The sequence below is a fragment of the Mytilus californianus genome, unplaced genomic scaffold (assembly GCF_021869535.1).
Source record: "Mytilus californianus isolate M0D057914Y unplaced genomic scaffold, xbMytCali1.0.p SCAF_8, whole genome shotgun sequence".
NCBI lineage: Eukaryota > Metazoa > Mollusca > Bivalvia > Mytilida > Mytilidae > Mytilus > Mytilus californianus.
The window spans coordinates 884,264-906,323 of record NW_026262734.1 but is presented as its reverse complement, the minus strand read 5'-3'; the positions used below and the strand labels follow the sequence as shown (position 1 = coordinate 906,323).

At 32.3% G+C, this 22,060-nt stretch overlaps 1 protein-coding gene across 1 annotated transcript in view; it reads right to left on the bottom strand.

Annotated features, from left to right (window-relative positions):
- Positions 1-22,060, bottom strand: part of LOC127711826 (uncharacterized) — a 197,330-nt gene that overhangs the window by 25,084 nt on the left and 150,186 nt on the right. Inside the window, exon 12 of the mRNA XM_052217980.1 lies at positions 2,004-3,206. Within this exon, the coding sequence (XP_052073940.1) occupies positions 2,004-3,206 (1,203 nt within the window). The remainder of the gene's footprint in view (positions 1-2,003; positions 3,207-22,060) is intronic.

Here is a 22,060-nt window from a genome sequence, read left to right as displayed (position 1 = left end):
TAAATTATGAAAGAGGTTCACATAAAACTCATGATTTCAAACTCGCTAAGAGGTGTTGCTGATATAGTTTTAAATATAAATTTTTATTATCAATCTGATCAGACTATTCATTTAATGTGGATAAAATATTCGAAATCTGACAACATAACCCATCTCAAGAACTTTGTCAATTGGCTATATAAAAGATCAACAGGGACGACGTGTGATACAACTATATACCAATACCTTATCCATTACTGTTTAGTATTACAGACAAAATGCAGAGAATGATTTTCCAAGTTTTTTCTTTTTCTTCCAAGAAATAAACATTTTGAGGATGAAAGGAACTCGACGTTTACTGGTAACGTTTTATTACATGACTACTAGTATATATCAAATATCTAATCAATAGAATGCAGCATTACAAGAAAAGTTTTGTTTAGTTACCGAAAGTTGGACTGAGAGAGACTACAAATGAACCTTGCTGTCCGTCTTAAATGACCCAAAATGTGTTTGACATATACTTAACTTCAACAGTATTATGTAAAGACGTTGCATAATTGCATATTAGACAAAGAAATAACATTTTGTACATATTGTGCGTCCGAAGTATTTTCCGTGAATCATCAACCCTCACTTCGAAAGCAAATAAGGCCAAAGATATTTAAATATTATAGTAGCCATGTCAACAAGAGGGATTAAAAAACGTATTGGCAAACAATCTTATGTCAACTTTGTAAGTTTGAACCTTATTTTCTTACAATAAAAATTAGGAGATGTGTTATGCTTGCCAATGAGAAAACTATCCACCAAAGTTCAAATGAATTGGATGTAACTAATTATTATATATTTATAGAATAACTAATCGAAGAATTCAAATAGAGAAAAATATTCAACGAGTGACCGAACAACACATTAATTCACGAATGCGCGTAGCGCATGAGTTAATTATCAGTGTTGTTCGGTCACGAGTTGAATATTTTTCGATATTTGAATTCTTTGATTAGTTATTCATTTTATTACATTGGCAAATGGCTTTTTTTAAATGAAATTAATGTAGAAAACGTAAGGAACTATATCTTTTTTCTACGCATTCACAATTTGTTTTGATCCGACGTTATCGACGTCTTGACAACGCCTAATGTTGTTTGACGTCAGAGAGTGAAATAACCACGTTTATTTCACATGTGAAATTATCGGTTTTTATTTGACTGGGAAATCAATGTAATTCATTGCTACCAATGTAATAATATAACTTATTACTATATAAATTTTCAATAATAACATGTATGATTTGAATCATTACAGTTGTACAGAGTAAACAGTCTGCCAGCAGAGGTATTGATTAAGTGCTACGTGTAGAGAAAACAAATAACTCCTTGTACTTACAGGTGAATGTCATTTGATTGTTCAAAAGCAAAGGTATTAAGTTAAGCAACACAAATCTTAATCAATTACACTTGTATCTTGCATTTTTAAAACATAGTATTTTATATGAAATACGTGACTATGTTATTAATACATTTTGATTTCAAAATCAGGCAGGTTTCAGTGATGGACATCACACGTGTGTTGTATGTTTTATTACATCTATTTGATTAGACCGTACACGTAAATACTTCTCTTCAAACTAACCAGGTCATGTTTAAAATATAAAGTCGCGTAAATTTCATACCAATGAGATTTAAAACATGTGTTCAATTGCGAAATCTAATAAATATATATGATCAACAAAATGTTTAAACCATTGATAAGTAAAAACCTTTTTTCAGGTCTATTTAATTTGAACTTATCTAGAGTAACACAGTAATAACTTAAATTTGAACTTATCTAGAGTAACACAGTACATGATATATTAGGCACGAAGATATATTTATATATAACATTCGAAGATGTGAGTTAACCATCGTTATTAGATCCTTGAAGATTTTTCAAAATTCCAAATGCTAATTAGTAAGACTTTATAATTTTCTTGTTACATGTGTCTCCGCCCAAAATATAGAAACAAATCAATCAATACTTACAGCAGGAGCATGTTTTAACCATGTGTTCTCAATCTCGGTCTTGTTGTGCCATACACCCTTATGTTCTTTGCAGTTGTATTCCTCTGCTTCTGTACATTGTCTAGTTAGTTCTTCACAGCTGATTCTACCGCAACTTTGAGAATAATCTCCAGTACTACATTTTGCCTTTATTTTATAATGTAAATTGTGGATTAATCGATCCTCTAATTTATCAATTTTGCCGCAAAGCTCTTTTAAAATTTTTTCATATAGCTCAGTATTTGCATCACTCCATTTCCATTCCCATATCTGTAATGCTATAGCATTCTTTGAGAAGCAGATAATTAACAGTTTGGAATCTTTTTCATCTAAATAGACAACTGCTTTCCCTTTGTAAATGGTTGGATGTCCTCGTTCTTCTTCACAGACTGTATATTGTCTAATGTAATCAAACATTATATGATTATAATATGCAACGGGAAGAAATTCGAATTCGAGTACCAACCAAGGTGTACAGTGGCCTTGTGCATTAAAACACTTTTCCTTAAGTTCTGTTAGAGAAGATGAGGTTTCAATCATGCATGGCATATAATATGATTTAGTGTCACTATTTGAAAAGTGTGGTTTTACTATAATGTCAAACTTCTCCATTACATCAAGAATATGAGGTTTATATTCTCCAAATTTTAAGTCGGTATCTTTTTCAAAAAGCTCATCAAGTAGTGTTTCTGATAATTCTCCTCTAACTTTAAGCTTGAATATTTCAGTCCCCGTTGCTGAGCTATATTTTTGTTCATCACATACGAGACATCGGAAACACTTAACTAACCAATTTGGCTGCAGAATAATATAATCAGGTTTATCATCAAAAAATATTATGTTCCCAATTTTATGGTGGTAATTCAGGAAAAGAACCAGTTCTTTTTCTTCTATAGAATTCTTTTCAGCTAATTTCACAGTATTCTTCCATGAATAAACTGTTTCCCCCATATCCTTTAAAACCTCCAGGGCATTTTCTAGATTTATCCACCTTGTAGGCCGTTTCTCAGAAAAATAATTCATCTCCGTTGCAGTTTGCCAAATATGTTTTTTCAGGCTTTCAATTTCTTTTTCATCTGGGTATTTGTTAGAAATAAAGTAGATCCCTCTCCTGTGATTAATCTTTTTTTGTTCTTCAAACATTCGACGAAAGTTTTTATCGTATTCCCTTTTTCTATTTTCAACCTGAAACAAAACATAGTGTTTATGTTTCTGCTACAATTTTATAAGACAGTTTTTGGTCTTTGTTACGTTTTTTTTATTTTTTATTTTTTGCTCATTCATAATTATGTTTCGGAGTTTAGTGTGACGTCCATTTTCACTGAAGTAGTACACGTTTTTTTTTATTAAGGGCATCCGATACAGTTTTACGTTATATTGTCATTTTTATAATTTTGAAATAGGTTATAGGCCTGGGCGAGTTATAAAAGAGATCACCAAATAAAACATAGGTCACCGTGCTTGTTTTCGAGATAATTGAGGCTGACAATTGGGGTATTTTGCACTTTTGTAAAAATGGTTTGGCAAAGTTTTCATAATTTCGGAGAAGATATTCTTCGTCATTAACTGATAAGATTGGATTCAATCTGATGCTGTGATAAGTGAAAATAAGGGAAAAATAGATCCCTACAAGAATGACTAGTGAGTAATTCAAGCCATGCTCAAAATTACGGATAAGATGCTTAAAGTAGGATTTTTATTTACCTTAAAAGAGGGACGAAAGATACCAGACGGACAGTCAAACTCAATGATCGAAAACAAACTGACAACGCCATGGCCAAAAACAAAAAGACAAACAGACAAATAATAGTACAGATGACACAACATAGAAAACTAAAGACTAAGCAACACGAACCCAACAAAAAACTAGGGGTGATCTCAGCTGCTCCGGAAGGGTAAGCAGATCCTGCTCCACATGTGGCACCCGTCGTGTCGTTAAAATGTGGAAATCAAGAGGTTCTTGTTATGTCATTTTTCTCATTTTTCTTCATAATCTGTCTTTTGTCATGCTAAATCAAAATAGCAAATAAAACATATATATGTCGCCGTGATGGAATCGAAGATAAATCGCGATTTATCCTAAAACTTACGTCCCCCTAAGTAACCTCAACGTTAGCGCGAAAATGCACGACGTCGCTGGCAGACAATTTCGACGTTTCCCTTCAATTATCGCTGCAAATAATCGGCGACAATTGTCAGATGAATTAATATTGCTTATATAGAGCTTCTTATAAATTGAAAATATTTTAAGAAAGAAAATCATGTGTATCATAAATACCTCTCTCTGTTTGTGATCCAAGTGAGAAACATCTCAAGCATAGTGATTGCGGACTGTTGCTCAATTTAAAGACTGGCGTCAATTTAACTTGACATGCAGGTACCGTACACAGTCGTGTATTGTTTTAGATCATATGTTGACCTCGAGATTTATTTTTATTTGGTTGGTGGATTGCTGTTTCATTAACATATCCCTTAAAATCCTTTTATTTACATTTTAATCTCTTTTAAGAATATTCATAAAATCAAACTGTTATTCTGGTCAATAAACTCTGAGCCTTCCACTGTTTTAACCAGTTTTAAGGTTCATTTGTAAATACTAATTTCCATTGGATCACATCACAAAGGTTACTTACATGAGGTCTTAAATAAAGTCCAACTGTGTGTAATATATAGCACTACAAACCAGTTAAAGTCTGAAATGGCCTATATCTGTACTCGACTGTACTGATTTTTACTCGACCAGTCTGAATTGGTCTGAATTTTACTTGACATTACTCGACCCCAGTCTTAACCATACTCGACCGTACTGATTTGTACTTGACCCTTATCTTTGCCATTGAAAATAGTCTGAAACAGTCTTAACCCATTCTCGACCTATACTCGACCAATTTTTTCAGTCTAAACCATACTCGACCAAAGGTCTGAACAATACTCGACCAGTCTGAACCATACTTGACCAAAAAACCTATACTTTTTTTTTATTTTAGCTGTTAAATTAATTTCTTTTTTTCTGACATGACAACAGCCACAATAAAACAAAGATATATATAAAAACATATTTTCACATCCTTACATGATTCTCAGATTTATCAAATAGAGATAGTTAAATTAAATTATCTTATATAATAATTTAATTATATTAATTTTAAAGTTTTAAGAATTTTGTTAAAAAAAAAAGATTTTCTTTGAACTAAAAACCACACCTTTACTGAGGGTAATAAAACCTTATTAAGGTGCTTCTTGTTTGGCATGTGTTCTTTTTTTTTCAAACTTAATTTTCCTAAATTCCTATAGAAAAACTATATAGGTTTCATGGTTACATACAATAGTTAAAAAATTATCTTTTTAATGAGGTAACAACAGCCAAAAAATCACTGAAATTGTTTAACCTTATATTAGAAATATATCTATTCTTATTATAATTTGGGATATATTATATATAATATATATCAAAAAGGGATAAAAAAAAATTAAAGAAATAGATAAAAAATTTCTTCTGATTAGTGGTAAAGTATAAAGTAATACCTCCTGCTTGGGGCAAACTCATTAAAAAGATCACACCTTACTCAGAGAGTATTAATTTCTAATTAACATTCATTAAAAATTGCAACATCCTGTAAAATTTAAATCGCAAGGCCTTTTGAATTCACTAGATAAGTAATTCACGAGTTTAAGAAAAAAGAGCTTTCTTTTTACCTGTAAAACACACATGTACTGAGGTAAATAAACCTTATTAAAGTGCATCTTGTATGCCATGTCTTTAATTTTGACAAAAGTTATTTAAATTTAGTTGAAATAAATTTTTTCTGCAACTTTGGAACACATTTCCTTTTTTAAATGGTTATCAAGGATTGCTATGGAAGTTCTATTATAATGATTATATTAAATTCTTGGTTTTACAAAACAAAGGTGTGATTTTTGAAATTTATTAAGTTGCTTTATATACTATTTTAAATATATTTTAATAAAAAAATGTTCACTGCATTATTGACTAAATTCAACTGACACCATAAATCTATACAAGGCTTAAGTAAATGGTGAAAATTGTCCACTAACCATAAAATATATCTGAAACATTCAAAAAAATTTGAATAACATTGAAAATATTAGTCACAATTCAGTTTTGAGATTATTTGATCAGCTTGTTTTATTTTTATTTTAAAGGTGATATATATATGTAAGTGTTGATAAATATGGTGTTGAATTTATATTATGTTTATTGTGAAATTTTGGTTTCAATGCCATATTGAATACATTTTAAATTTCAAAGTATTGTTCAAATTTCTAGCCAGGGGAAATAGCTGTTAAAAACAGTTCCTAAATTGATGAAATACAATAGATAGATACAAAAATTAGGTCTAGGTTGAGTATGGTTCAGACTAGGTCGAGTATGGTTCAGACTAGGTCGAGTATGGTTCAGACTAGGTCGAGTATGGTTCAGACTAGGTCGAGCATGGTTCAGACGAAAATAAAATGGTTAAGTACTGGTCGAGTAAAGGTTGAGTACGAGTTCAGACTGTTAAGTATGGTTCAGACTACAGTCGAGTATTATCAAGTAACTTTCAGACCAAATCAGACTGGTCGAGTAAAAATCAGTACAGTCGAGTACAAATATAGGCCATTTCAGACTTTTACTGGTTTGTAGTGTAGTTATGGAAAACTGGCCCTACCTCTCCCGGTTTTGTAATATTATATTGGCATACTTTCTCCTCAGTATTTAATGCTGTTTTTTGGGGGAGGGGGGGGGGAGGGGTTTAAAGTTGCGATTAAAATCCAAATACTTCTCTTATAGCGTAATTTTATTGGTAAATAACTATGTTTTTTTTCTGCGCGTCGCGTTGCGGGGTACATAGAAATATTGCATTCAATTCTTGACAGATTTTTATAAAACTTATATCGTATGGACACGTTAGAAAATCAGTGCCTATCTACTATTTTTGAAAAGAGTTATGCCCTTGGAAAAATTAATTATATTGGAAATTGCACTGTATTTGCTGTCGATCCGTCATTTTACATAAATAAATGGAATAAAATGTTCCGTTAGGAAATTTTCTTCTTCATGTACCTGAACTTTCGGTATTAGATTTTGCTTTTCTGTGCTGTAACAAAATGTCAGAAAATCGGATCCAAATAAAAATTCGATCATGGATGATAAATGATAATAAGAATGATAACTGACATGCATTAAATTAGTAACACCGAAAGGGTCAGTCGTCTTGAAATTGCTCACTATACGATATTTTGATGAAGATCTCACAGAAGCATTAAAATGACGAACAGCAGAAACAGTAATATGTGTTTAAATTCTGATAATTTTATTAGACTTTTATCATGTTAGAATCAAATGCACTAAGCTTAATGGTGTAGTAGTTAACCTGTGTGAGAAACATAAATTGGAGCATCGATTATACAAAATATCGTTCTTATTACGGAAAATTACACGCATAACGTCCTGCAGAAAGTGACTTTTTGCAAGAATTCGAACGCTTAACGTCGCGCCAAGAGTTATCTCCCTTGAAATTGTATCGGATGCCCTTAAGAGAACAGCCGAAGCCCGCCCGAAGGTGCAGGAATTTTCTCGCTGTGTTGAAGACCCATTGGTGGAATTGGGCTGTTTTCTGCTCTTTGGTCGGGTTGTTGTATCTGTCACATTCCCTATTACCATTCTTAATTGTATTACTATAGGAAAACAGAAATTTACAATAATTGTAAGCGCCATACAAGTTTTCTTCTTTTTAATTCATTTGTTTTACCTGCGTGTTCATGCTGAACTGTGTATATCTGAAGGTATGTTCTTTTTCTTATTTCTGATTAAGTAGTTTTTCCAGATATTTTTAAATGAATGAAGATGTTGAACATAAAATAGCAACCAAACTAAATAAACAACCAAATGACAACTAAAACTTGTGTTATTTTTTAAAACGATTTCTTCTCTCCTGCTTTACCTTGGCACCTTTTACCATAAAATGCAATTAATAAGTGGATAATCTTTGTATTGACATGGAGGTCGTCATAAGTGCAATTTATAGTAACATTTCGGATCCGGATTCACTGTTAATGCATCGAGAATACAAGATCTTTAAAATATAACACAAAAACGACTTAGAACCCGGTTGTTATTCATTAATTTGAAATCAAAGAAAGTAACATTTCGACTATTTGAGTACATTACAGCAGAGTCTGACAAATATTTTGAATTAAATATTCAACACAAAAATGGTCGTTGACAACGGTGTTGTATTTTTCTTCGTACATGTTTTCCTTTTGCCCCCTTAATACCAAAACTTTAACAAAACTGTTTGCCAATTAAACAAATTTAAAAAAAATGAAAATTTACCAAACGGTAAATGAAATGTCCATTGTATCTCTTATTCTTTAAAAAAAAAGCAACATGTATGTCTTAGAATAAACATTAAATATTGTCAACATACTCTCTAGTTTATAGCCATTTTCTTAATTTTTAGTCTTTCTGACGCCAATTCCCCAGCCTACCCACTACAATGACAATTTGTTTCTATGTCTTAGGTGAACATAACTCTGCGTACATTTACAGCATGATCAACCTAGATAACTTTTTTTACAATAATTAATGTGTACGTAAACCCCCCCGTCGTCCAACTATAGAAAATCATCTTAGGAGTAAACTTTGTTTTTTAATCAACGGTTTATATTTACACTTTGAGACAACCCAAGATTTAAATGATATTTGTAAGTGTAAGATATTTGAACTTTAAGAAAGCATTTGTTTTGCCAAGAAAACAATGTAAAAACCAATATCTTATAGAAGGGAGGCACACATCATAAGAAAAAAAAATCTATTAATTCAAGCAAAAATTATCTGAAACTAACATCATCACAATGATGGATTTAGTTATTGACTACAGATTTGTAAAGTTTAATGGCCTTAAATGTCAACAAACTATCCGCATTCATAAAGGAACCAATAACATAAACGGTACTAATTTTTCTGCAACAGATGCGCATTTCGACAATCAATGTCTCTTCAGTGATGCTCTAGGCCAAAATATTTGAAAATCCAAAGTTTATCAAAGGGATGAAGTTCTACAAACAACTGTGTACCACTTTCTGTCGACTTGCTCATTTATCTGTATTAGATAGCCTTCGTATATGAACTTTTCAGGAAGAATGAAAACAACTTGCATTATCATTTAATTTCATGTACCGCTAAACAGATGATATTCTCTCTCAAAATAATTCAACTTCATGTAAATATTTTGAACACATCTTTTGCAATAAAATCGAAAAAAAGGATACCACTGACACACTTAAATCTTTATCAATATAAACATCTAGCAATTGGTAATGACGTTCGGTTCAGAATAAAAAAACTCTATAACAAAAGTGATGAAATATATATTTCGACGATGACGACGGATACGCTCCAACTGTCATGATTGTGGTTACGAGTGTCTGAGCAGAAAGTTGATGAACCAGGGGTATGTCAAAGAACGTCTCGTCCCTTTTCTAAAAAAGTTCATCGGAAGGTACCAAGACCTTGTTGATAAATATTCCGTATCAACTTCACAAATAATACATGATGGTCTTGAAGTATAGATTCTGCGTACTGACGCTGTCTATCATCTAAAATAACGTGTTAAAGTGTTCTTTTATTTGTTATTTGTCTTTATTAATATTACTTTTACTGTTTGGTCTGTTTTTGGTGATATACATTTGACGTGGCTCTGTACTTATAAATCCCGTCATTGTGTTAACTGTTTGTATTATTTTTCATTTTTACTTGTGTGCTTTGTCCGTGTGACTTTTTATATTTCTTTGATACATATGACGTGTATCTGTACTTTAAACATCCCGCCATTGTGTTATTGTTCTATTATAATTTTTGCATACTTTGAACGACAAAATTATTTTATATCTCTACCTGTGTGACGTTTACATTCTGACGTCAAACACGCGATTCTACGCCAGAGTTAATGTTAAAATTACGATTCGGTCCCAGTGCTTAAAATCCCTCGATCCTTTATGGGTTGATTCGGCATACATAAATAAAATACAAAAATAAGTAAGCTATGAATGAGGTTGTTAAATGTGATATATGCTTTTTGTACTTCTTTGTTAAATATTTGTTTTTTTTTTGTTGTGATTAAGATTGTGACACGGTGTTGACTGCTGTACCCCTATTTTGACATTTTTACTTATTATGTCTGTTTGATGTATTCACGCATCGTTGTCAATATAATGGAATTTGATGCGACTGTCATACGAGTGAGAGGTTTAGCGCTATAAAACCAGGTTCAATCCACCATTTTCTACATAAGAAAATGCCTGTACCAAGTCAGGAAGATGACAGTTGTTATCCATTCGTTTGATGTGTTTGTGCTTTTGATTTTGCCATTTGATTAGGGACTTTCCGTTTTGAATTTTCCTCGGAGTTCAGTATTTTTGTGATTTAACTTTTTTACCACAATCGCATCCTCTTTCCTTTAAATTAGGCGAGTCATAGTTTTCTAAGACGCTTAAGTAACGACTGTAAATCACCCGACTAACATACGGCTATATTGTATATCATTCGAAAGCTGTTTAACGCTACTTTCTGTGATATTACCAAATAAAACTTGAAATACACGTTTTATGTGCCTGTCCCAAGTCATGAGCCTTAATTCAGTGGTTGTTGTTTGTTGCTGTGAAACATATTTGTTTTTCGTTCATTATTTTGTTCATAAATTAGGCCTTCAGTTTGAATTGCTTTACATTTGTCATTTCGAGGCCTTTTATGGGTGACTATGCGGTATGGGCATTGTTCATTGTTGAAGACCGTACAGTGGCCTTAACTTTAGTTGTTAACTTCATTGTCATTTGATCTCTTGTAGAAAGTTGTCCCATTTGAAATCATACCCTATCTTCTTATTTTATATATGTACTTCCATGTGCAACACGAGATGTAGAACAAAATATGATTTACCTTCTGGAGCACCTGAGATCACCTTCAGTGTTTGGTAGGGTTCATGTTGCTTAATCTTAAGTTTTCTATGTTTTGTGGACTGTGGTTTGTCCAATGTCAGGAAAAAATAAAAAATGAAATATACCGAACTCCGAGGAAAATTCAAAACGGTCCCTAATCAAATGGCAAAATTAAAAGCTCATAGATATCAAACGAATGGATAACTGTCATATTCCTGACTTGGTACAGCTATTTTCTATGTAGAAAATGGTGGATCAAACCTGGTTTTATAACTAGCAAAACATCTCTAACTTGTATGACAGTCGCATAAAAAATTCCACTATATTCCCAACATTGTGTGAGAAAAACCCAGACATAATAGGTATGAATGTCAAAATTAGGGGCACAGCAGTCAACATTGTGTTATATTCTTAATCACTATTAAAAACAAACAAATATGTCAACAACAAAAAACAACAAAAAAACATATAGACAAAGCACATTAGCAAGAACGAAAGACAAAAATACAAAAATGTACCATAGCACAATAATACAATACCGGGATGTTCAAGTACCGAGCCACGTCAAATAGATATTACCAAATAGTTATCAAAGGTACCAGGCTTATAATTTGATACGCCATACGCGCGTTTCGTCTACATAAGACTCATCAGTGACGTTTAGATCAAAATAGTAAGAAAGCCAAACAAGTATAAAATGGAAGAGCATACACCAAAAATAGACTAAACAGTAAAAGTAATACGAAGACAAATAACAGAACACTATAACACGTGATTAAGATGATAAACAACGTCTGTACCTACAATTTAATCTTCAAGACCATCGTGTATTATTTGTGAAGTCGGAACGGGACATTTATCAAATCTTTGTGTTTTCCGATGAATGTTTTTAGATAAAGGACGAGACGTTCTTTGGTATAAACCTGGTTCATCAACTTTCTGCTCAAACACTGATGATGTTTAACAAAGTCTTATAAGCAGCTGCAAGCTCTTCAATCCCGAATGAGTTGGATAAAAAAGATCCCAGTGCAGGCGAGTTAGGTATATTGCTACTAAGGTGGGGGAAAATTGATAATTTCAAAATGTAAATCGTCTCTTTTGTCATAGATTCTGGTACTGAGATGATGTGCTTATGTCAAATTCGAGGTATGAGTCTAAAATTGAGGTCGACAAGGAGATGTGCACAGTTCGATCCCATAGGAATGACAACAATTTGTTGAAAAAGTCTACATCCAAATTCAACAAATATGTAGTCAATAAGAAACTCAAGCAGATTGATCACTTGTTCCTTTGTGTAGCATATTTTACCTATGTGTTCATTATTAACAAAATATGCCGTATGGTATCCTAAAGTAATACATTTAAAGTGTATGCTACCATTTTTATGTTGAAAGCATTGTGGATTATTTCTCTAAGCTGATTTCTCAATTTCACATGGGGAATGGTGGTATACAGTGTTGAAAACTTCAATAGTTTTGGAAGAACTAATTTCAGATAAAGATCGAGATTTAAAATTATCCAGACAAACTTTAGAGTTTTTTTATTGGCGAACTCCATCATTGAACATGCAAATGAGCCGGCAATGTACTGTTGTTTGTATGGAATTTTGTGAAGCTTGCTTCACAGACTGAGGTAGACTTTTTCAACAAATAGTCGACATTTCTATGGGAACAAACTGTGCGCCTCTCCTTGCCGACCTCTCTTATTTGCAAATGAGTCGGAGTTCCCACAGACACTTTCCAAAAACAAAAAGATCTTAGAAGTTCGATTATTTAATTTCACATACAGATATATTGATGATATTCTTCCCATTAACAATTCAAACTTTTCTGATTTAGTTCCATTAATATATCCTCAAGTACTTGCAATAAAAGAAACAACAAACACAGCTTCCTCTACCACATTTTTAGACTTGGAACTTGAATTTGACAATAACCTTTGACAAACGAGAGATTTTAATTTGAAATAATCAATTTCCCCCACCTTAGTAGCCATATATCAACTTCACCTGCATATGGGATATACTTTTTCCAGCTAATTCAGTATTAAAGAGCTTGCAATTGCTACTCTGACTTTGATGTTTGAGTAGAAAGTAAACAGAAATTTACAATTATTGCAACGCCATGCAAGTTTTCTTCTTTTTAATTCTTTTGTTTCACCTACGTCTTCATGCTGAACTGTGTATATCTGAAGTTGTGTTCTTTTTCTTATTTCTGATTTCGTAGTTTTCCAGATATTTTGAATGAATGAAGATGCTGAACATAAAATAGCAATCAAACTTAATAAACAAACAAATGACAACTAAAACTTAAGTTATATTTTAAAACAATTAATTAGTGGATAATCTTTGTATTGACATAGAGGTATTCATAAGTGCAGTTTGTAGTAAAATGTCGGATCCGGAGTCACTGTTAATACTTCGAGCATACTGGACTCACCCACGTTCATGACACCGTGAATGAAAACAACCATACTTAAATGAACCCAAAGATCTTAAAAATATAACACAAATAAAGGCAACAGTAGTATACCGCTGTTTGAAATTCATAAATCGATTGAGAAAAAAACAAATCCGGGTTACAAACTAAAACTGAGGGAAACACATCAAATATAAGAGGAGAACTACGACACAACAGAAACACAACATTAAAATGTAACAGACACAGAAAAGAACTATAATATAACAATGGTAATTTTCCTGACTTGGTACAGGACATTTTAAGAACAAAATGGTGGGTTGAACCTGGTTTTCTGGCTAGCCAAACCTCCCGCTTTTATGGCAATGTAAATATAACATTAAAATGACAACATTACATGACAGGACACCAATACAAATAATTGGAGAACATATAGGACAGAGAAACATACGAATAATAGCTTACAAAAGGTACCAAGTTTACAATTTAATACGCAAGACGACTTAGAACCCGGTTGTTATTCATTAATTTGAAAACAAAGATAATCAAATATCGACTATTTAAGTACATTACAGCAGATTCTGACAAATATTTTGAATAAAATATTAGACATAATATGGTCATTGACAACGGTGTTGTATTTTTCTTCGTACATGTTTTCCTCCTTTTTTTTCCCTTGATACAAAAACGTTAACAAAATTGTTTGCGAATTAAAAAAAAAATTTACCAAACGACAAATTAAATGTCCATTGTATCTCTCATTCTTTTAAAGATAAAAAACAACATGTATTTCACAGAATAAACATTAAATATTGTCAACATACTCTTAAGTTTATCGCCATTTTCTTAATTTTAAGTCTTTCTGAAATCATCCCCCAGCCTAGCTACCCATTACAATGACAATTTGTTTCTATGTTTAATGTGAACATAATTATGCGTACATTTACAGCATGATCAACCTAGATAACTCTTTTTATAATAATTAATGTGTACGTAAACCCCCCGTAGTCCAACTATAGAAAAACATGTTAGTAGTATACTTTGTTTTTTAATCGTCGGTTTATATTTACACTTTAAGGCGACCCAAGATTTAAAAGATATTTTGAACATTAAGAATAGCATTTTTTTGCCAAGAAAACAATGTTAAAACCAATATCTTATATAAGGGAGGCACACATCATACTACAAAAAAAACATCTATTAATTCAAGCAGAAATTTACTGAAACTAACATCATCACAATGATGGATTTAGTTATTGACTACAGATTTGTAAAGTTTAATGGCCTTAAATGTCAACAAACTATCGGCTTTTATATAGGAACCAACTGTGTACCACTTTCTGTCGACTTGCTCATTTATCTGTATTAGACAGCCTTCGTATATGAACTTTTCAGGAAGACTAACATATTATATGATATTATATATCATTCGAAAGCTGTTTTCTTCTACTTTCTGTGATATCACCAAATCAAACTTGAAATAAACGTTTTATGTGCCTGTCCCAAGTCACGAGTCTTTAATTCAGTGGTTGTTATTTGTTGCTGTGAAACATATTTGTTTTTCGTTTATTATGTTTTTTTCATAAATTAGGCCGTTAGTTTGAATTACTTTACATTTGTCATTTCGAGGCCTTTAATAGGTGACTATGCGATATGGGCATTGCTCATTGTTGAAGACTGTACGGTATCCGTTAGTTGTTAAAGGGATATTGTCTATCAAAATCGTATTTTTTTAAACATTGAAAACCGATGGGTATTGACTTAAATAAGAGTATAATAATGTTCCAAAATCGTAAAAAAGGAATAATATTGTGTAAAATTCAAAACGGTCCCTAATCAAATGGCAAAAATAAAAGCTCAAACACAACAAACGAATGGATAACAACTGTCATATTCCTGACTTAGTACAAGTATTTTCAATGTAGAGAATGGTGGAGTAAACCTGGTTTTATAGCTAGTTAAACATCTCTAACTTGTATGACAGTCGCATAAAAAATTCCACTGTATTGTCAACAATGTGTGAAAAAACCCATAGGATAATAAGTATAAATGTCAAAATTAAGGGCACAGCAGTCAACATTGTGTTATACTCTTAATTACTATTAAAAACAAACAAATATGTAAAGAAAGAAAAACAAAAAAACATATAGACAAAGCACATTAGCAAAAACGAAAGACAAAAATACACAAAAATGTACCATAGCACAATAATACAATAACGGGATGTATAAGTACCGAGCCACATCATATGGATATTACCAAAATAGACTCAACAGTAAAAGTAATACGAAAACAAATAACAGAACACTAAAACACGTAATTAAGATGATAAACAACGTCAGTACCTAGAATGTAAGCTCAAGACCATCGTGTATTATTTGTGAAGTCGGTACGGAATATTTATCAAAATGTCTTTGTATTTTCCGATGACCGTTTTAGAAAAAGATCGAGACACTGGTTACGTTTAAAAAAGTCTTGGAAGCAGCTGCAAGCTCTTGAATTCCGATTGAGTTGGATAAAAAAATCCCATATGCAGGCGAGGTTGGTATATTGCTACTAAGGTGGGGGAAATTGACAAGGAGAAGTGAACAGTTCTATCACATAGGAATGACAACAATTTGTTGAAAAAGTCTACCTCCAAATTCAACAAATATGTAGTCAATAAGAAACTCAAGCATACTGATCACTTGTTCCTTTGTGAAGCATATTTTACCTGTTTGTTCATTATTAACAAAATATGCCGTATGATATTCCAAAGTAATACATTTTTTAGCGTATGCTACCATTTTTATGTAGAAAAGCATTGTGGATTATTTCTTTAAGACGATTTTTCAATTTCACATGTGGAATGGTAATACACTAGGTTGAAAATTTAACTTTAGAGTTTTTTATTGGCGAACTCCATCCATCATCGAACATGCTAAAGAGCCGAACATGTACTGATGTTTGTATTGTATTTTCTGAAGCTTGCTTCACAGAGGTAGACTTTTTTAACAAATAGTCCACATTCCTATAGGAAAAAACTGTGCGCCTCTCCTTGCCGACCTCTGTTATTTGCAAATGAGTCGGAGTTCCCTCAGACACTTTTCAAAAACAAAAAGATCTAAGAAGTTACATTATTTAATTTCACATACAGATATATTGATGATATTCTTCCCAACTAAAAATAAAAGAAACAACAAAAACGGCTTCTTCTACCACATATTTAGACTTGGACCTTGAGTTTGACCAGAATCTATGACAAACGAGTGATTTTAATTTGAAATAATCAATTTCTCCCACCTTAGTAGCCATATACTCACTTCACCGGCATATGGGATATACTTTTTCCAGCTAATTTAGTATTAAAGAGCTTGCAATTGCTACTCTGACTTTGTAAAACATCACCAACGTTTGAGTAGAAAGTTAACAAACCAGGGGTATGTCAAAGAAAGTATCGTCGTTTTTCTAAAAAGAAAAATTCATTGGAAGATACTAAGACTTTGTTGATGAATACTCCGTATCACTTCACAAATAGTACACGATGGTCTTTATGTATAGATTCTAGGTATTGGCGTTGTTTACCATCTTAATTACGTGTTATAGTGTTCTGTTATTTGTCTTTGTAAATTATATATTTTGAATTGTGTCTTACCTATACGTTTCAGGGCATCAAACTTCATGCATTATTCCCAATCAGCGAATTCTGCTGAACCATCCTTTGAATATTGCCATAAAACTTTAATATCGTTTGCCTTTTTATGATTGGTTGTTTGATTGTTGGTTGCTTAACGTCCAGAGGCAAACATTTCATGCATGTTCAGGACGGGAATAAGTTAAAAATACATACAATAGGTAGGGTCTTGTAAAAGAGACCATCCGAAATGATGGTTGGGGAAATTTGGACTGCCAATGGAAAATGAGGATATATTGGATAGGGAAAGAAATTTTGCCTTGCAACAGGTCACCTACGGACCCCTCAAAGAGTTTTTGCAAGGGTTCTTAACGTGCAAAGAGCGTGGCACTTTCTTTTCATGAGGCATCGGATTTAACGTCCCCATTCTTACCGCATGTGGCTGCAAACTTGTACATCCCGCACAACCAAACGGACGCCCCACTTTGGCAAGCGTTTTACTGCCGGTTGGAAGACGACCAAGTGACCATATTTCTATTTCCCATTCACCTTTGGGGTAGCCTTTGGATGTCAGATACGTCGATTTCAACATGTTTATCAAGTCGTAGGATGTAAACACACTTCTCTTCAGTGAAGTTTCTAAGTCATATACCCTATCAATTCATCACCAGTACAGCTGACATTTTTTCAAAGGAGTAAAGAAAATTTAACTACTTTTGCTTTGTCTTATTATATTACATTTTCCTTTCATATGTTTATCATGTTGACAGTAAGTTGAAAATACATATGAATAATGTTATCATCGAATAAGACTCAGTTACTCTAAATAAGAACGAATTAAAAAAAATCGCTTTTGTGATATAGATGGTAAACAATGTAACAAATTTGTCAAAAGTAAAATCATAAAAATACTGAACTCCGAGGAAAATTCCAAACGGAAAGTCCCTAATCAATGGCAAAATCAAAAGCTTTAACACATCAAACGAATGGATAACAATTGTCAAATTTCTGACTTGGTACAGCATTTTCATATGTAGAAAATGGTGGATGGAACCTGGTTCTATTGCTAGCTAAACCTCTCACTTGTATGACAGTCGCATCAAATTCCATTATATTGACTGCGATGCGTGAACAAAACAAACATCATAATAGGTAAAAATGTAAAAAAAAGGGGTACAGCAGTCAACATTGTGTTATAATCTTAATCACTATAAAATCAAACAGATATGTAACAAAGAAGCACAAAAAGGCATATATCAAATTTAACAACCTCATTTATTGCTTTTAAGTATACGATTTTATTTATCTATGCTAAATCCACCCATAAAGGATTGAAAGATTGTAAGTACTGGGACCGAATCATTAACCTGACAGGCACATAGTTAGGTTAACAGAAACACCTTTTCAATACAAAAAAGGCAGGCATTGTGAAAATTTGCATTATATTAAAAAAATGATATTCATATATTCTTCACTTGTCAAAATATACATGTAAAAAAACTTTAATTGATAGAACTATTTAAAAGTTATAACATCAAAACAAACAACTAAAAATTATTTCAACTAGTTTGATTATTTAATTTTATTTTTGAATTTTCTTGTTATAATCACAGTAATTAAATTTGACAAACACATATATTTTACCTGAGACACTTTACCTGTAAGTTATATAATTTTAACACTTCAATGCAGTCATGATTTCCCTTTATCATTGACAAGTTAATGATCAATACCTTGTGTATTAATTAGGCAACAGGGGGTATAATGACGGACATATAGGGCCATCATGGTGGACATAGTTTTTATGGCCACCATTAATAAGATAATTTCACAGGTAGTACTGTATGTTGAATTTTTTTTTTTTTTTTTTGTCTAGATTTGTCTTCGTCTTACTTTTACTCATAAAGAGTCAAAACAATATAAATCGGGAATATGCTCATCAGATACGTGAAAATTAGATTTACCCAGCATGAAAATACAAGATTAAATACGAAAATGAAGAGAATGCAATCATATCTAATCTTAAGCCCTGATCTCAGAGAAAACCATGCAAAATTTCCAAACTTGTTGCATGGTTTTCTCTGATATCAGCTCTTAAGTTTTAATTTAAGAAATATAAAATTTTTAGATGTTGACTTTTGCGGTTTTAATTTGACAATATATAAAATCAGAAAATTTAAGAATTTTCAGAATATTTGGAAGACATACAATTTAAAGTAGTTATTCTTAAATCCTTAACATAGTTTAATTATAAATTTGAAATTGCAAATAAAAAAAAAAAAAAATATAATATTCTTATGGATTTCGAAGAGCTTGCAGCTTTCAATTGCATTATGGGCTCTGATATAAACTAAACAGAAATAACACAAACGGAAATATTCATTTCGGAGTTTATTATGTCTTTGTAAATTATTACTTTTACTGTTAGGTCTATTCTTGGTAATATCCATTTGACGTTGCTTGGTACTTATACATCCCGTCATTGTGTAATTGTGCTATGGTAAATTTGTGTATTCTTGTTTTTCATGTTTGCTAATGCGCTTTGTCGTTTAGTTTTTTTTTTCAGTTTGTCTGTGATATATAGCTAACCATAGATTATTCAAACCGGTATCAATCACTTACAAAAATGAGGAAAACCTTTTTTTTTAAGTAGAATTCGCCCATAAATGTTAAATTGTTACCAAAGTTAGCAATATGTTCCACCTGAAATTTGTACAAATATAATGTACATTTAAAAAAAAAGGAGATGTTGTATGATTGCATATGAGACAACCATCCACCAAAGTTCAATTTAGGTGGATGTAAGCAATGATAGGCAACCGTACGACCTTCAACAATGAGAAAAACCTACACAACCACTCCAAAAATAAAGTTAAACTCATATACATGCACCAAGTCTATTGCATCCAAGATTTTCAACCACAAGAGAGTTTTAGAGACGTTTAACATCAAAGATGCAACGTCAAAATACACTTATAGTCCAGCTTGTCATGTTATTATTGTCAATGTTGACGTTCTAACTATCAGATAGATTAATTTATTACGAAAATTATTTTAATGATTCGTTGAAATATCAAACAAAAACTTGTTTTAACAATCCCCAGTAAATGGCCAATTTGTATGCTCTTTCTTGGATTATATCGAAAGACGAAATAAAGCTATTTGCATATTATTGACTAATTAGAGTAAGGCATGAACATAATGACCATTTTAATTTTCGTGTGATTATTTTAACACACTACATATCTATTTGATTACACCGTGTAGATTTTGAATGAAACTCGCTCTACAGGTGACGAGATTTTTTTATGTACTAGTAAGCTGTAATAAACATGCTAACGCATAATTTTAATATAAGTAGAGACTATCATATAGCGCTGTCTTTGTCTAATGTCATGGTATCTATGTATAAACGTCTTTGTCACTCCATCATGTAATCGTTCATTTGTATAATCATCTTTTTTCACTTTCTATACACAAGACATTCTTCCATATACGGTCACGAGAGTGGTGCCTTGAAGTCATGTTATCTGAAATTTTTTTTTTCGGATTACCCCTATCAATTGATTTTGCTTAATTGATAATCGGGATAAGGTGAGAAAGGTTCTAAAAATAATTGGCGGGAAGAGGCTCGCGAGGGTAAAAAGGAATATCCAAAATGGCAAATACCACCGCATAGAGGGGAATTTGAGGTATATTCACTGGCAGTAGTGAAAAACCGGAAAATTCGTCTGAATTCGGAAAAAAGGTTAGAATATACGAAAAATACACTGGCTACCAACCAATCAAAATCCGGCATTCTTATATAAGCTGTAATTATAACGAAAAATACACCAAACGTTAAAGGTTAAAAATATACATATAAAAAAGAAGATGTGGTATGATTGCCAATGAGACAACACTCAACAAGAGACCAAATGACACAGAAATTAACAACTATAGGTAACCGTACGGCCTTCAACAATAAAAAAGCCCATACCGCATAGTCAGCTATAAAAGGCCCCGAAATGACAAATGTAAAACAATTCAAACGAGCATACTAACGGCCTAATTTATGTACAAAAAATGAACGAAAAACAAATATGTAACACATCAATAAATGACAACCACTGAATTACAGGCTCCTGACTTGGGACAGGCACATACATACAGAATGTGGCGGGGTTAAACATGGTAGCAGGATCCCAACCCTCCCCTAACCTGGGACAGTGGTGTAACAGAACAATGTAAGAACAAACTATAACAATCAGTTGAAAAAGGCTTAACTCATCAGATGGATACAAATAGAAATACATCTAACAAAAACACAGAGTGGACGTGGCAAGGAACTTGTATATCTCAACAACAAAAAGACACTAAGTACTGATCTGAGAGTAATCGCAGTTACTGACAGCTAGTTCAAAGCCACAAACAACAATTAAAAAAAACCATGCATCTAAGATTAAATTATCAATCAGTACACACCCAAAATCCAATGGATTTAGTGTAAAGACGTCATAAACAGTCAGAGAAAAACATGAATTTGTGCAATGCCAAGATACAGGTATTGACAAATTGTAGATTGTTTGCTTATGTGCTTTATCTGTCTGCCATTATCTTTATCTTTGTTGACATATTAGTTTTGCTAATACTGATTAAGATTTTAACATAATGTTGACTGCTGTACGCAACATTTTGACATTTTTACCTAGTATTTCTTTTTGTTTTGTTCACACCTTGTTGTCAATATAACTGAATTTTATGCAATCGTCGTATAAGTGAGAAGTTTGGCTATATATAAAACCTGGATTAATCCACCATTTTCTACATACGATAGAACTGTACCAAGTCATGAGTATGACAGTTGTTTTCCACCCGTTTTGTGAATTTGAACTTTTGATTTTACTATTTGATAAGAAACTTTACGATTTGAATTTTTCTTGGAGTTGGGTATTTTCGTTATTTTACTTTTTGACATAATCTTTGCTTATCAACTTTCTGCTCGGACACTGGTGGCGGTTTATAAAGCATCAGACCAGCTACAAGCGCTTGAATACCGATTGGGTTGGGAAATGTATATCCCATATGCA